The 17,825-nt window shown below is 40.7% G+C and overlaps 1 protein-coding gene across 9 annotated transcripts in view; it reads right to left on the reverse strand.

Moving 5' to 3' along the window:
• Positions 1 to 16,038, reverse strand: part of ATXN10 (ataxin 10) — a 149,026-nt gene extending 132,988 nt beyond the window's left edge. For 7 of the 9 annotated variants that reach the window (XR_013347030.1, XR_013347024.1, XR_013347025.1 and 4 more), the window contains exons 1-2: positions 15,832 to 16,038; positions 5,707 to 5,898 (exon numbers count right to left, since the gene is read on the reverse strand). Coding sequence is in view for 5 of the 9 variants with exons in the window: in XM_077825499.1 (XP_077681625.1) it covers positions 5,707 to 5,898; positions 15,832 to 15,986 (347 nt within the window). In the remaining 4 variants the exon portion in view is untranslated. The remainder of the gene's footprint in view (positions 1 to 5,706; positions 5,899 to 15,831) is intronic. The other 2 variants (XM_077825509.1, XM_077825486.1) reach the window with 2 other exon arrangements.
• Positions 16,039 to 17,825: the final 1,787 nt, after the last annotated feature.

Genomic DNA, 17,825 nt, shown 5'->3' on the forward strand with positions numbered 1-17,825 from the left:
GTTTCATGTCCCTCACAAGGATTTGGGTTTTTATACCCACCCAATGCATGCTGGGTAGAGGTCAGTGCAGCAGGTGCATATTTGGGATGGAGTGTTAGAGATGCTGTCTTTCAGATCAGTCTGCCCTGTTAATCCCTGGAATCTCTCCAGGTGGATATTAGAGACTTTGTATTACTTTCCAAACACATTAAGGGATAACCCCGGTTCCATGGCTGACATTCTCTCATTCAATAAGTTCTAAGGATATCACAGGCTGTGTGTAAACTGGTTTCAATGCACAATAGCTACTTCATTTGTCTATAGTCACTGCACTATCACTGAAACAATACGGAGCATTATTACTAGTTATTTTTATTACCTAGGATTACTATTTGTAGCACCTCGGATCCCTACTTATTATGGAGCAGGACACCATTGGGCTAGATGCAGTTCAAAGAAAAGGCACCGTATAAATTCACATTTTATCTTTAAAGAATAAATTGCTTGTACTATTATTTTTGTTGTAATTTACCTTTAAATACTGAATATGTATAATTTACGTTTTTGTATAGGTATATGCTACATTACATCTTTTCCCATTCCACTCATAGGTCCCAATCCATAGGTCATTCCTGAACAATGAAACAGACCACCCCACTGTGTCCTCAACTCCTTCCTTAAAAACAAACCCATCTACACTATGCACCATTGGCTAAAAGGAAAGCAACAAGAGCTCATCTGACTGCGTACGTACCCCTTCCCTTCTGAACCACCAGGGACAACTACCTTAGCAGTCCACCACTTGTACTCCTCAAAGCTCTGAATAGAACCATAAAGCATTACCATCGGAACAGCTTACTTATCATAATGTGTCACATAACATGACCCTTACTAAATCCAGATTCAGTCTTTTCCCTCTTTGCACTCCAAAAATCCAAATTCATTAGAATTTAGTTGGGCATTTCTATAATTAAATGGAAATATTTTCATAAAGTAAAACTTCAGATAGTTTAAGTAGTTATGAAATATGCCATCAATGCCCCAGTATATTATGCACTACCATTAACTATCAGGATTTTAAAATACCAGACAAAAATGGCTCAAATCAAATTAAGGCTCAAATCAAATTCATAAGGAAATATTCAAAACCATGGAATAAGGGCAAGGAAAATTCCAGGTGGTCATGGATCCTAACTCTAGTTCAGAGGGAGGAATGGAAGAAAACCAGCTCAGAGCTTGCCAGAAAAGACTATTAGAGTCAAAGTATTCGAACAGTTCCATAATCAAAAGTTACCCTGGAGGCAAAGAACTTGTTCCAGTAACTCTCCACCTCCCATGGAGCACACCACTCTCTCCAGTGAGCAGTGCACACAGGAATATTTATGAATATGTAAATTTAGCTCCAAGCTGAATTTTGTCATTTAAAATGTTGTCATTTCTGCAGATGTTTTCAGTGACAACTTGGTCCTCTTTTAACTAAGCTTTAAAGCAAAGAGCAGTCCACATGTATGAAACATGAGTTTCTTTGCAGTGAGCCAAGTGAACAAAATGACTTAGGAATAATGAAGTGACAGCCTCCAGATACTTTCATCCAAGGCTCTTATTTGTTTCAAACCCTTAGTATTCCTTCCTGAAAATCCTCAGCTAAGTATTGGCTTGATTTTAAATAGCATCAAAAAGGTTTAAATTTCTAAACCCTGCATATTGCAAACTTGACACCAAATTCAGCTGATCATTTTCCTTCCATCCACAGTTCCTGAACATTTAAAGGGACATTTAATCCTGAACAAACTGTGCCTTTGCGGCAATTAAAAAAAATCACTATGGGCCACATTGTGGCCCATCCCAAGTTTCTCCCAGGGTATTTAAGGAGCAGAAGGCCACTCACACACGGCCTGTGTACATGGAGCTTCTGGCAAAGCCAAAATAGACCTCTATGAATAATCCCTACTATGCAAAAGGTGCCTTTACACATGTAGCCAAGCTACAGCAAGTTTGGCTATTAGAATTCAGTTTCTTGACAAAATGCATCAACTCGCATTAATTGGCTGTTGAGGCGATCATCAGTCTGGCACAGAGGTGCAACCAGTGGAGGCAACATCTTTCTTCTTACTCACTGAACAAGAGATTAAATACTTAGCTCCTACACAGAAACTAAACATAAATTGATAGCTATTCAATAGTCCTCTTAGGTATACACATCATAGGAGACACCACCAGTCCTGGCAGCATTGTGAGCAGAACTGAACAAATAATGGAATTTTTGGTTCAAGGGAGGAAAAGCCAACAAAAAATATCCAGTTCAATTTGAACCAAACCCATTTTTTAATTTTTGTTGTCAAATCAAGGACGCATTGAAATTTCATTTAGAAGAATCGACCAAATTTTTTCAGATTGACTTGAAACGATTGAGTTTTTTGGTATTTTTCCACCCTTTTCTGTGAAGGATGAAAAAGAGGCAGCTTTTCTCAATCTAGGTTGAGGTATGCTGACAAGAAGAAACTTGCACTGTCATTGCTATTCTTGTTCCAGGGATACAGGAAATACTTCATTTCCAAGTGCTGCTAACTGACATCTTCAACCTGTATAGAAATTCACTGTAAAAATATTTTTTTAAGAGCAACTTTGAGTTTGGACTCCCACGCTGCACTTCTATAACTCATAGTAAATTTACAGAAAATATATACTACCACTTTCCTCTTCTTTTTTTGCTTTTAAAATATGCCATCACACAACTGTGTGCTTCTTATGTAGATTTTACTCCTGGGGGAATTTTACTCTGCGCCAAAAAAAAATAAAAATTCCGCACCAACAAATTTTAAATTCTACACACAATATTTTAAAATTCTGCAAAATTCTGCATATTTTGTCAAAAACAACACAATATAACCATACCAGTTTCAATTATTTTGGTAATTTATTTCAGAATACCTGTCAGCAAGTATGTCTCTAACAATACAGACAACAAAAAAGATTCAGGAAATGTGTTTTGACAATCAGATTCCTTACTAGGCATACTAATACAAAACTGAGTAATAATTCATTTAAACCACAATACAGAACCATATTTCCCGCACCCCTCAGAAGCAATGCAAAGGCTTGGGACAATCAGGGGTAACAGAGGAGCTGAGGGAGAGGGAAGTAATTGCTGGGAAGGAGCCTAGGTGTGAACTTGGAGGGTTGCTGGGTATGGGTGGGAAAAGTATGGAACAGGGTTGGGGTTGGTTTTTTTTTTTTTTTTGGGGGGGGGGGGGGGAAGGGGCAGAGAGGGATTTTTAGAGAGCTTCCCCCATGCAGACCCTGCCTGACCCCTAGCCCCTCCCATCCCCATAGGTCCCTGCACCCTTCCCCCTGTGGCCCTACACCCCCTCAGCCAGCCCCCTCCCTGACCCTCATGTGTCCCTGCACTCTCTCCCCTCTGTCCCCATCTCTGTGCTCCCACTCAGCCATCCCCCTTCCCCGTGTCCTTACACTCTCTCAGCCAGCCCCCCCATCTCCATGTGTCCCTGTACCCCGTCCCCATGTGTGTCTATGCCCCTACTCAGCCACCCCAAAGCGGCCCTGCATCCCCACTCCTGTCTCCATGTCACCCTGCATCTCCCTCCCCCCTGTGGCCTTGCATCTACAAGCCCATTCAGCCCCCACCCCAGTCTGTCCTCCGTCACTAGCCCTTATGAGCCTGTCTGTGACCCTCCAGCAGCCCCATGCTGTCTGTCTTCTGACCTGGCTTGACAGGCACTGTGAAGAAGACACTGCAGGTTCTCCCTCTTCCCTATCGTAGCTGGGGCTAGCCTAGGGCGAACAGATGAAATGGACAAAATATCGGGACACATGGGGGAAACAAAACAAAAAGAAAAGCGGCCAGAGCGGAGTTGCCGAAGCACAAAAAAAGTGGCCAGAGTGGCCAAAGCTGCAATATTGGGACAAATGGCATCCCGACCATGCATCAGGTGGGAAGCGGGACAAAACTAAAAATTGGGACAGTCCCGATTTTATTGGAACTTCTTGTCACCCTAGGCTAGCCAGGAGCAGCGGCTCTGTTTTAGCACCACAGCACCCTCTGGTGGGAAAAAAGGCAGAACTGCAGCAACTTTCCAGCAGAAACTATTTTCAGCAAAAAATATATACATATATATACACACACACACACATACAGAGCACAGAACTCTGCGCACGCGCAGTGGCACACTATTCCCTCAGGACTAATATTTCATCTTTGCAGCTATATTCATTTATTTGGATCCCTAGCAAATAGACTGTAATTATGTAAATTGCGTGTTAGATGGTATGTTTTTTATAAAACTTATAAATCTTCATTTTTAAATACACTAAAACTTTTTCTTTAACTACTTTAAATAAATATCTAAGATGATTTACCTCTTTCAGAATCTGGAAAGTAATGACTAATAATTTCACCCAAATTCTTAATGTTTCTGAATTTTAGATGCATTTGTGCTTAATTGTTGTGGTGCGAAATAAAACAATAACCCTTTAAACATTTTGCTGAGTGAAAAGAAGACTACAGTCGTCTGAGAATGTCTGAATAGTTTGCTGTCATAGGATGCAACCACAAAATATTATACAACCCTCATTTTGGATTCTAAGTAAACACTAAAGTCTGAAACATTTAAAATGAGGAAGCAGCAATATAAAACATATTTAAACATTTATTTATTGCGATTACCAGGAAATTCCATTCACAGCCTTTTTCAGTTATGCAAGTCTTTTAAAAAAAAAGATTAACGGACGCAACATCCTCATCTGAACACTATCATAGTATTTATGGAGTTCTGTTATTTAACTTCAGCTATTCTGCCCCAATATAGGACAGAAATTCCAATTTCTATCTCACATAGAATACTGTATCTCAGCAATTCATTAAGTCAGGTTTGAAAAGTCCCAGAAAGAGTAATCTTTGAGATTTTGAACAACAGTTTCACATAATCCAGCAACCTTGATATGGCTATTTTCTGGCTAGCTATTACTGTTTAACTACCTAAATTTTTAACAGCATTTTGAAAATGAGAAGTAGTATAAGAGCAGAGTATTACTAGCTCTTTAACATTTATTTTTACTCTGTTTTTTTGCAAATCCAGAGTGGATGACTGAAACTAAGAAATTAAAATTAAACTCTGCTTGAAATACACCCATGCAACCTGAAATAAATGGAGGTGAGTCTACATAATTGCGGGCAGAATCCAGCTCGTCACATCCATTAATGTTAGACTAACAGTCAAAATTTGTGGAAGTGTACAATTTACTCCAGATAGCATATGCATATATCGAATATATTTTGTCACACGCAAGATGTAAACCTACATGTCTTAAAAGAACATTAAACCATCCTTCATTTCAAAAGTCAGCTAAGGTTGCTGACTTCTAAGAATATATTCCCTATCATTTACAAAACCCATCCACTTAGAAGCTAAAAAATTAATAGTTAACATCATAAATATTATACTGATCACATAATCAGCTTCCATTATTCAGAGGACAAAGAATAGCATATTTTCATCACAATCCAGCAACCTTAACGCTGACATGTGAATTTTTATAATTATTTTAATCTAAATATTTTCTTAAAGGATTCTGGTAAGTGGGAAATATCAGTTAATATACTTACAAGTCAAACAAGAACACAGCAGGGTAAAATAAAAGATTATATAAGCACCAAAACAACTTAAACTCTGTAAAATTTGTGTACGCTAATAAGGATCATAACTATACCTCATAACATCTTGATTCCTGGCACACCGAACACAGGCATTCCGTAGACATCTGAAACATTCGGCTATAAGCAGCAGACATGTGTCTAGAGTTGTCAGTTCCATGGAATCCTTGCAGGTCAATTCCATTTCACTTGAGGCTTTAGTCAAGATTTTCAGGAGACTCTGGAAGATACTTTCTTCTGCCATTTCTCTGAAATAAAGTATAACTGCAGTGAGCAAAGGAGGATTATAAATGGGGTGGGGAAATATTGGCTAGACAAGAAAATCTCTCAAGAAGTTTATTATTCAAGTCATGGTCATTTAAAATGTAACATTGAAGAGTTGACATAATACTATATTTCTGCAATAAGAAAACTTAACCGTCCTGACACACCAAATCTTTGACTCACTATTAAGTATTAGAAAAATCCAAAAGGTCCATTCTAATTTTGTAAGTTATATAAAGTGAACTCTATTCCTGTAAAACCTTGCCCTCCCCAGAAATCAAGGGCCTTATTTTAAGATATGCCAAGCACGTACTTAGCAGAGTTAAAATAATTCTGCATACCAGTTCATCATGAGGACTAAAAAAAACAAACCCACAGCAACCTTGTGCATCATGGAAAATACAGATTTTAGTCAGCACAGTGTCGAATAAGTCTTAAGTGACACACACACACACACACACACACACACACACACCCCTCTCACCATCCTTTCAACATACCAAACAGCAATCATTACTGAGTACAGGCCATATATTGACTTAGTTTTCATGGAACTCTAAGTAACAACTCTCAGACCAAAAGCAGTCTAAGTCATCCTAACCACATACACTATTGCTATATACACAAAAGATGCACAAGATCATTTAGGAACATAGGAATTAGGAATCAGCATACTGACTCAGACCAACTGTGTCCAGCACCAGATGTTTCAGAGCAGTGGCCTTCAACCTTTTTTCATTTGCACACCCCTAAAAATTTTCAAATGGAGGCGCAGACCTCTTTGGAAGACTTAGACATAGTCTGCAGAACTCCAGGAGTCTACTGACCTCAGGTTGAAAACCACTGCTTTAGAGGAAGGAACAAGAAACTACATAATAAAATAACCCACCCAGAGAGAAGTTTTTCTAGTCCCAGAGTGTTAGTGGAAAGTTTATATCCTGAAACATGAAGATCTAGATCCCTGGTAATCCATTAAATGTTTAAACATGTTTGAATCTCACTACGCCATTGGTGTACATACCCTGTAACAGCAAGTTCCACCAGTTATTATCCTTTTTTGTAAATAATCACTTTCTTTTACCAGCTTTGATTTAGTGCCTTTTAATGTCAATGGATGACCCCTTGCCCTGATATCTTCTGTGGTAACTTAAGTGTGCATTCCCTGCTTTCCTCCTCCCAAACGTGAATTCAAGGATTTGAACTCTCACGTTCAAGAAGGGCACAAGGAAAACCGAGCACCATTAGGTGGTTGCAACCTTAACTCCATGTTTTCAAAAGCTTTCCATTAGCGCCAATAGGCTTTGGATCAGGCCCTATTCTGATGAAACCAAGTTCTATAAGGAGCTAATACTGCACATTCACATGAAGAGCAAAGGGAAAGCATAATCTCAAAAAGTCTAGCGGTTAAGACACTGGAATGGAGCTCAGGGATCTGGGCTCAATTTCCATCCTCTTCCACAGACTTCCTAGGTGAGTGAATGCAAGTCACAATCTCTCTCTCAATTCCTCGACTCTAAAATGGAAATATTTTTTCTCCCCACCTTCTATCTTTATTTAGTTTGTAAACTCTCCAAGGCAAGAACTGTTGTACGCTGTGCATGTGCAATGCACAGCACAATGGGGCTCCTATCTCAGTTGGGGCCTCTATGCATTACTGTAATGATTATTATGGAGCAAGGGTCTTCACATGATAAGAGAGATGGAAGGAAGAGGCAGCAAGTTCAAGATTGACTGCATTCCCAGGAGTGCAGGTTGGTGTAAAGGGAGAAAAACTGCTAGAACAGGAGAAAAACTATGCAACTCTTGGGAATATCTTGCCATGATGTGGGGTCTAAAAAAAAGTTAGAACTATAATTATATGAGTGGAGGTTTCCTCTTATGTACAGGCCATTCCACTCTCACAGAGTTAAAGCAGACGAAGAGAATTGATGCTAAAATGTTATGCTGGAGTTTACACGCACATTTCTCACAAAAGCAGCAAGCATCCAGGTCCTCTGTCACACACAGATGTGTGAAAAGCTTCCAGAAAGAGCTGTTGGCATATTTATTTTTTCAAAATTTATGTTTAGAAAGGGGATGAACATGACAGATTAAAGCCAGTCAGTAATTCATATTTGATACAGCATGAATTCCAATGAAACTCTGCTACACAAAAAAAAGTGCAGCATGGTGTCACTTTAAGAACAGAGAGTTTAACTCATTCCAACACTGCCAGCCAGATGCAGCTGACATGGAAAACCAGGATCCAGCCACTTTGACCCTTAGACGGATTTAAATTGCACACGAGATCACAGGAGCATTTAATGCTACATCTTGAGAGCGGCAGTAGCGAAATATCTTCCAAGCTAAATACTGGGCCAAAAGGAGATAAAAATGGGGAAGAAATGTTCATCAACACAGGTGACAATGATCCTGGTACATAAAGAGATGATTATGTTTCATTAACGTAATGCTTGATCAGGAAGAAATCCTGATGTCACCATCAAATATCCAGCCATACAGGATAATGAATTCTGTCACACTTACACCAAAAATGGTCATGTCCCCATAAACCAAACCATGAATAAAAAAGTCACTCAATCAGTGTTAAGAAACTCAAGTACAGATAGCTGCAAAAAAAAATATTTTACAGTACAGTCAGTACTATACATCTAGATGAATAACCTGTCCACAATCACTTTCTTTTGCAATCTTATATTTTGGTTGCCAGTTACGTTTGTTAATTGAATTTTCAGATGTAAAAAACTAACAAAGAAGTAACTAAGGGATATAACACTGCAAAATTTGCCCCTCAGTCATGAGAAAGGATAGGAAGGAAAGCGTTTCACTTGATGCATAATAAGTTATTTTGTTTGGTTTTAAAATATGAAAAAAAACATGTATTTGACTAAGGCCTCCCACTGACAAGGACAAGAGTGCAACTACTGCCATTTACACACACAAAAAGCCAGGAGATTACACAATTTGGAGACTGACGTTCCACAGAATCTATAAATAAATACATCCACACATACATAGGAACTTTTTTCCCAACACTGAAGAGACAGTGTCTGGTAAAGGAGCACCCAACTTATTCAGAGTCACGTTTGCTCTGTTGAGTCAAGATGCCATGCAGAACCATTAACAGCGCAAGTGTTTAAGAGCAGTACACCAATTAAGTTACTCAAAAAATAAAAAACTTTTATAGTCTGTTAGCAATTCCCTTTATTCTTACCTATGTTGTGAGTTGGAATACCACATGGAACTGTTTGGTAAATTTTCCTGACTTAACTTCAAAATATAGAAAATCAGAAGCTAACGTGAGCCACCCCTTTTTAATAGACATTGGTCAATTATTTTAAATTGATAAAAGACAAGCAAAAGCTCTAAGTACAGTTGTTGAGGGTTTTTTTGGGGGGGGGGGTTAAAGTGTGCTCTAACTCGTATTATAAAAACGATTACAAAAGGCTTTTCAATACAAATATAAAGGCTTATTCTGTTTAGCAAACTGCAGCTGTACAGCACAGGAATTGTTCAGAAAGCCATTTTAACTGTTCACTGGATCATGAAATTCAAGCTATTGTGATAGCCTATATTACAAACAGAAATAAGACGTTTTGGTTAAAAAGGATAATCTGAAAAGTTAAGAAATTTGTTCAGAAAAAGGTAGCACATCATGATTTTTTATAATATACTCTAGTAAAATATGAAGGTCTGATTATTCTGCCAGTTTCCAACAAACTATTTTAAATGCCAATATTTATAGGTTTTTCTATGTTGCTCCTCACTGTAGAATCTGAGCACTTGAAACACATGAATGGATTTATCTTCCCTCTATTAACAAAATTGGGAAGTTCATTCCATGTATGCGGCAGTGAAGCACAAAGAGATCAATTAGTTTTATGGGTGCCTGCCAGTTCCAGAAGAAAAAAAAATGCCATAAACGACGTGCCTAAGGTCACACAACAAGTCTGCAACAGATCCAGGAACACAACCAGATGTGGTTCCCAGGATAGGACTTTACATTAATACCATCATCCCTCTCAAAGCAGTGCTCTTTCCACAGATTAAAAAGTACTTAAGTGAAAATATTGCTAAACAAAGATACAAGCAATTACGTGCATAATTATTTTAAACAGAATGGGATGGTTGGGCAGGCTTAAGTCAATTGTAAGAAGCTTGTTAAGAAGAGTTCCTGCTACTACACTTGCCCCTAAACCCCCCGGCCAACATTTGTGGGTTTACAATTTTTTATTTTTATTTTTTTGGCTGGTGGGGTAAACTAAAGTTTTTCCTCTTTCCTGTTGCCATGTGAAAGGCCCACAAACATACAAGTAAAACAGTGACATTGACTATACTCATAATGCTGTGGAATGTACAAAGTAAATTTGAAGAAAAATAGTTTCCTGTAATCTGTTAAATATTTGTATTACCATAGCACCTAGGAGCCCTAGTTATGGACCAGGATCTCATTGTGCGAAGTGCTGTACAAACAGAAAAAAGAGATGGTCCCTGCCTCAAAGAGCTTAATTTTTGATGCTACTTGTAATATTAGTAAGTAAAAACTTCAGGCAGAAGTATGATTTAAATTACCATGCTCCTTTAAGCATCGCCAAAACTTCATGCATTTCTGATAAACTTATTACATTTTCCATATAGAGGATCATGCTCTCCCAGTCTTAGGTTAGCCCCCTTTTACATGGAAGAATTTCTGTGTTCATTTAATTTGCTCTTTTGCCTTTGTTATTGTGAGATGTTTGCACCATGCTCTGAAATGTCTAGTTTGGGCTCATTTTGCTTTGCTCCCGTAAGAGTATCCATAGTCAAGAACACTCCACTGATAAAGGGCTGCTCACTGAGTGTGCCAGTTTCACACAAAGTGCAATCAAGTTCCCGTGTTCCCATTGAGTGCAAGTGTTTTGATAGCTCACAGATGGAGAAGCATGCCCTATCCCAAAAGGGACTTCAGAGATTAGTACCAGGACCTTGAATTGTATTCAAAATTGAAGGGGGAGCATATAGAGATTCAGCCTAGTCTATTCTGTATTTTCTCTTGTTTAAAAAGAGTCGCCCAAGTTGGAGTTGTCATGCTTCGTATATTGCAGCCCTAATAAAGGAAATTACAGCAGCCCAAACAGAAGGTTAAAACACAGATTACAGCAGCCATGTTCTCATCCGAAGCACAATCAATCATCTGGTAAGTCAAAAGCAGAAAGTCATCATCAATGTATACAGTTATATTTCGCTGTTTCTTATTAGAAAAAGCTTCTGAATATTAAAAAAAAAAAGTAAACATACAAGATCACACCCTGCAGTTAGCGGTATTGCCAACATCCTATATTTAAAATGCATGAGTAAGGCCCAAAAACTCCTAAATAAAATGTTTAAATCTTAATTTTTTAAACCACGTTGTTGGATTCTTTTTACTTCCACTTATTTATTTGTTAGGTACTTGTACAGTCCCATTACCATAGTATCTGAGCACCTTAAAATATTTAATGCATTATTCTCAGAACATCCCTGTAATGTAGGTAAGTGCTATTGTCCCCTTTTTTAAAGTTGGGAAACTGAGGTACAAAGAGTAACTCACTTGGCCAGGGTCACACAGGAAGTCTGGGGAAGAACAGAGAACTAAATCCGAGTCTTTAAAGTCTCAGGCTAATACACTAACTATTGGACTTTCCTTCCCCGTTTGCTTCCTGTTTTTTTAACCTTTTGGATTCATCTTTTTAAACTTTTCTCCACTGTACCAATATAGCTGTGCCGCTGTAAGATTGCTCATGTAGCCATGTTATGCTAACGGGACAGAGCCCATTGACATAAGAAAACCAGCATCAATGAGCAGTGGTAGCTATGTTGGCAAGAGATCATCTCCTGCTGACATAGCATTGTGCACATGAGCGCTTATGCTGGCAAAACTTACATTGCTCATGGCAGTATTTTTTTCACACCCCTGAGCGACAAAAGTTTTGCCAACATAAGTGCTACTGTAGACATGGCCTAAGACTTATGATCTGGCCCAATTAACAGAGAAAAAGTAAAGCAGCATAGAAACATGAGCTTTGGGCAGAAAGAGATGCGCTCGTGTCACAAAATTCAGATCCAGACCTCTTAATTTGGCAATGGAATTTTGGGGGAAGGATGTTCACATCCAGGGTTTTGATTCAGACTATTCCCTAACCAGAACCCCACCTGTTGTTGCATTTATTATACCACTCCAATAAACCCCAGAAAATTAGGCGCTCATCCTCACCCAGAGTGAAAAGAAGTCATTGGTCCCCCACCCAGAGCCTGAACCAACCAATGTTGTTAGAATGTTTATCATCTAGCTATTCCCCTTTCCTTCACATCTAGAAGCCCAGCCTTCGGCCAGAGACAAGACAACACCACTTACAAAACAAGTAATACATAATGGAGAACAGCTAGCACCCTCTTGACTCATCCTAAGCATATCAATGCAAATAAAGGTAGCTTCTCTTCCTCCCCATTCAGGTATTGATGCAATCAATTTGGTTATAGTTATTTTCACTTTCTGGTTCTTAGTGTTGCAATGTTTGCATTTAAAACACAGCAAGGTAACGTTTATTTGTTTAACAACCTAACAGTCTCACTGAATTTCTTTTTTTTTAATTGTAAAACCACTACTGTTGGCCTTTGGTTTTAGAAGAGCTTGCTTTCACAAAATTTAAGGTTTTGCCTATTCTAAGTGTACAGAGTTCCTTTAAAACTTTTATTAAGCTTCAATCATTTGTATTTGACTGCTTTTTGCAAGTAACTTGGCTGGATGATGAAGTTTGAACAGACACATCATTGACTGTTCTCATACAAGAGCTGAGCTGCGAACACTGCAAAAGGAACACTTACATCTATGTACAGTGAGTATTTACACAAGCTCCACAGTGCAGTTAGACAGATTCAAGATCCCAACTACTGATCTCTGGGAGCATAACACTTTGGTGGCAGGACACCTGACTACAATACCCCTTGTATAATCACTTAGCCCTTGTTTACAATCAATATTGCTACTTCTCTCAGAGGTGTGAAAAATCCACACCCCTGAGAGATGTAGCTATACCAATCTAACCCCCGTGTAGAAAGTGCTAGGTCAATGGAAGAATTTTTCTGGTGACCAAGTTACCACCTTTTGGGAGGTAGATTACCTACGCCGACGGGAAAACCCATCCTGTCAGTGTAGGTAATATCTACACTGAAGCACTACAGTGGCACAGGTGCACCGCTACAGCCGCATCACTGTCGCATTTTAGTGTATACATATCCTTAGATGCATACCTTGGCTAAGTTTTCGGTCTAAAACATATTTCTAGCAAAAGATGCAGATTTGCTGACAATGAACAATTTGGCAAAACTAACTCAAATTCACAAAATGTGTCATTTAGGGAAAAAATGAAAGAACATGCAAAAAAACCCAAATATTTTGTTTTGACATTTTCTAAACATTTTGATTTTAGTTCAATGACTTTCTAAATCTCCTTCAATTTTATTTTAAAAATTCAAAACTGTTTAAAAATGCTCAAAAAAATGAAATGCTTTGTTTGACCCAAAATGATTGTTTTTCTCAGTTTTTCAGAATTGCCATCAAACCAAACAAGCTGTTATTTGTCCAGCCCTACTTCAATAAGTTCCCAAACAGCAGTATTTAAACACAGGCAAATGAGACAAATTGTGAACGTTGCCTACGGTCACACAAAGCAGCTGTGACACAGCAGGGAATCAAACCTGGATCTTGAGCCCTGTTTCAGTGTCCTAAGCATAAGAACAGATAAAAAACTAAAGAAGGATTTAACTAGCAATATTAGCCTTGAAAAAAACACAAACAAAAACATAAATTGTAGACATACACTACCTCACAATGCCACATGGGGCATGTTCACATTTGAACTGAAAACAATTCCCAGCTCACTAGTTCTGATCCCACTAGCACACTAAAAATAGTGTAGCCATTGTGGTGTGAATGGGCAGGACTAGCTAACCTAACTATTTTTAGTTTGCTAACTTATATCAAGCTAGCATGCATATGCTCCCTCCACTTTGGAAGTACACCCCCACTCAAAACATAGACATACCCCAGGTTAGGGGAAGTAGAATTTGAACATATAGGCTCAAGAATATGAATTTAAAAAACAACATGTAGATGTGTTAGATTTTTAACACAAACATACAAATAACCTACCTTGTTTTATCTTCGACATATGAGTTACAAGCTAGTGTTCCCCCTAATCCTGTAACTGCATCCACCTGGGTCAACGCTTGCACCTAAACAGAGCCACTGAAGGCAATGCAGCTCCACATCAGTGCAACAACCTGCTCATATGGGTCCAATTACATGAAAACTATAATAAAAATAATCACAACTCTGTCTGAGTTTTCTTTAATAACTACATGCTTTGTGTAACATTTAAGATAATAAAATGAAGAGATGTCTTTTTCCCATTTGTTTACTTTCAGCAGAGCTTTGTTTAATTTCTACAACAATTGTCAGTTTCATTTTCTAATCTTTCTTTGCACTGGCATACCATCATTCTGGACTGTAACAAACATGCCCTGGCCACCCACTCAAAGGCCCTGTCTACATTTGGATTTTAGCTACTAACGTTGCAGAACTGATGCAAACCACTAGCACAGACAATTTGCACTGCTACAGCTTACCCATTTCACACCTGTGCTGCTCTGGTGTAAGCTGTGTCGACAGTAGTGGTCTGCACCAGTGGCTAAAATCTCACCTAGGCAAGGCCTAATAGTAATGAAGCTAGTCACCGGGGAGAAAGAAGCAGTTGTTAATGTCTCCCTGAACCAGAGACACATGCAGGGAACAGAGACAAGTGCAGGCAGAGAAGGGTACTCTCCCTCACCTGCTCCCCATGCTCTGGTATGGAAGCAGGGATATTCCCAGGATCTATGCACAGAGCAGAGAGTACAGGTAGGGGGAAACTATATTTCCCTTACCTATCAGACCCCAAACCGTAAGTGATGGCTCGCAGGCCACCTGTCTGCTTCATTAGCCAGGGGCCTAGCAAAAGAAGGAAAGGCCCATCTTCATTTCCCAGATCATTCCAAGTGACCAGGAAACACATGACTGCTGTAGAATATTAAAGAAGATAGGGCTGCAAGAGGGCACCAGTATATGTCTGGTCCTGTTTTCCCCAGACCCACTTGTGACCCACCCAGACACTGGTAAGCAAGGCACAATGAAGACAAGAGTTTAAGAACTACAACAGCTGTTGTAAGCTTTATAGCCTGGCATGCAGACTTGGTTTTTAAGTTACACGATTTCAAAGCACCCCCTTCAATGGGGAACAAGAAAGTCCTGAAACCAAACATCACTGACAGGGTTATCACTAGCCTGCGGCTACCTGAAAAGAGCAGGGATGTAATTTAAACTAATCTTGAAAATTAGGCAGGGACCCCTCTGCCTCGTTACAGCCTCACCACTACTCCCAGTCCCCCTACACACAGAGAGCTCAAACAGACACTGCACTGCCCCAACATCTGCCCCAGCCCCTCACACCCCTGTGGCCAGGAACAGACCAGCCCCCCACATGCAACACACACACACACACAGACCCCCAACCAGGCACAGGCCCAAGGTCTACTCCATCTCTCCTCCTTGCACACACCTTAGTACACGTACACACAGAGCCGTACACCCCAATACACGTGTACACACACACACACACCCCCATTACGACGACGACGCCCCCCCCCAGTACAGCTCCATACCACCGGTAAACGAAACGTCCACACACGTCCTTACACCCCCACCACACGCGCACCCACACGACCCACACACGTACACCCCGCCATGACCCCCCGCCCACACCCCGTCTCCACCTCCGCGCCGCGCTGACCCCCACACACACACACACACACACACACCCCAGGCCCCACGTGGCCCCCGCGGGGCCCCTCCTCCCCGCTACCTGGGCCGCGCCTCCCGGAACAGGCCCGTCAGCCGCCGCACGGTCTCCAGGCGGCCGGGGGCCGACGAGGCCTCGGAGAGCCGCTCCGCTCGGGCGGCGAGTCCCAGCCGCGGGGCCAGAGCGCGCAGCGCCGCCTCGGGCCCGGCCGCCGCCATCGTGCGCCTCTTCCCCGCTCCGCCCCCTGCCGCTCGGCCCGCCGTGCGTGGGCAGGCCGGGGTGCTGTGCGCGGCGCGGGGGGGACACGGCCCCGCCTGCCCCACGCGCGGGGGCGGGGGCCGCTGTGTGTGCGTGTGACCGCTGCGGAGATGTGCGAGAGATGCGGGCGGGCACGTGTACGGGGGTGCGGAGGTCGGGGTGAGCGCCAGGGGTTGAGTTCAGCCGGAGCCGCCCAGCGTGGAGCTCCAGGCCAGATTTTCAAACCCGCCGGAACCCTGGCACGCCCCAAGGCTCAGGGAAACATCCAGTGAGGCTGTATGCAAGCCGTGGGGATGCCTGTGTGCGCAGGTATCGGTCTGTGCAGGCGTGTAGCTACGTGTGATGTGCATGGGAGTGTGTGCGCATGTGTGACTGTATATGTGCAGCTACGTGTGATACCTGTGGGCATGGTCTAGCTAACTGTACATAAGGGCTGTCCATACGTTACGTAATGCATTATTGGATGGATGGGTCCTTAATTTTGCATGACAGAATGTTTGTCTCAGTGTTATAAAGTATTACAAAGGTCTTGAAACTCACAAAAAGGTGTTACATAATTTGTGGACAGTCCCCACATGTAGATGTGTCTGTAAGAGACATATAGTCATTTTAAATGAAATTATTGGAAGTAAAACAAAAACCCAAACTCAGGGAATGTGCAATTAAGTTTCCATCACCAAATATAATAGAGGGAGATTTGCAAAAAGAAAAGGAGTACTTGTGGCACCTTAGAGACTAACCAATTTATTTGAGCATAAGCTTTGGTGAGCTACAGCAGGGAGATTTGTTGCTTCAAGCAAAGTCCTGCTACCATGCAGCCTATCTTAAGGGTACGCTTGGATGGATTCTGTTTTTATTGATTTCACCATACACACAGAAACGGACAAAAATATTTCCATCAGTAATAATGGAAATTTACAGGTAGACAAAATAATAAAAATGCTGCTTGAGAGCTTATTAGAGTTTGACGTAAGGATATTTACTTGTATTTTTTAACATGTGATGTTCACAACGTGTGTTTAAATGACTATAAAGCTTTAACTTTTTGACTCTCAATGCCTACTGTCATTAAATAATTATTTTCTGATCCCCCATTGTCTGACCACCCCATATTTTCCCACAGCTATGAACATTTAAATTGATAAAAATAGAAAAAAATGCTTAAAAATAAACATTGATAGTAGCCATCGAAATTATAAAAAAAAATTAAATTCTGCCAAGCCTAATTGAAGGATTTTGATTAGTGGGATGTAGCTGTTGTTGCCTTTCTCCTATTCAGTTGTATGTGTAAATCTTGAACATTTATGTCTTCTGCAATCAGTAGGAAGATGAGTATGTCATGGGGGTTACAGATTCTCTGATTTTCTGTCTTTTTTTCCCTTGAGCACTGTGACTTTTCCTTTTTTCATTTCCTCCACCAACAAGTTTGAAGACGGGCCACTGAGGTTGGGAGGAGTGTGAATACCAGTGCATAACCCTTCTAGCAGCAGTAGAGGTGAAGGTTCCCCATCCAGAGGTAAAGCATACCCTGGCTTTATGCTAGGTTTTTTTGCCTCAGATTTCTCACCATTGCTGCCACCACTTCAGCTCAGCAAGTAGCAGCAATGTTGGAAGCACTGGAAACCCAAGACATCAGTGCCAGATAAAGCATATCTTATTGAGCATGCTCTGGTCAATGTTAGATGTCACTGTACTTAAATCACCCGTAGTCACACACAGCCCTCTCACACTAGTGCTTCCAAAATTACTACCACCACTGGCAATAAACTCCCAGTTCCACTGCTAAGGGGAGATGCTGA

The sequence above is a fragment of the Eretmochelys imbricata genome, chromosome 1 (assembly GCF_965152235.1).
Source record: "Eretmochelys imbricata isolate rEreImb1 chromosome 1, rEreImb1.hap1, whole genome shotgun sequence".
NCBI classification, from domain to species: Eukaryota; Metazoa; Chordata; order Testudines; family Cheloniidae; genus Eretmochelys; species Eretmochelys imbricata.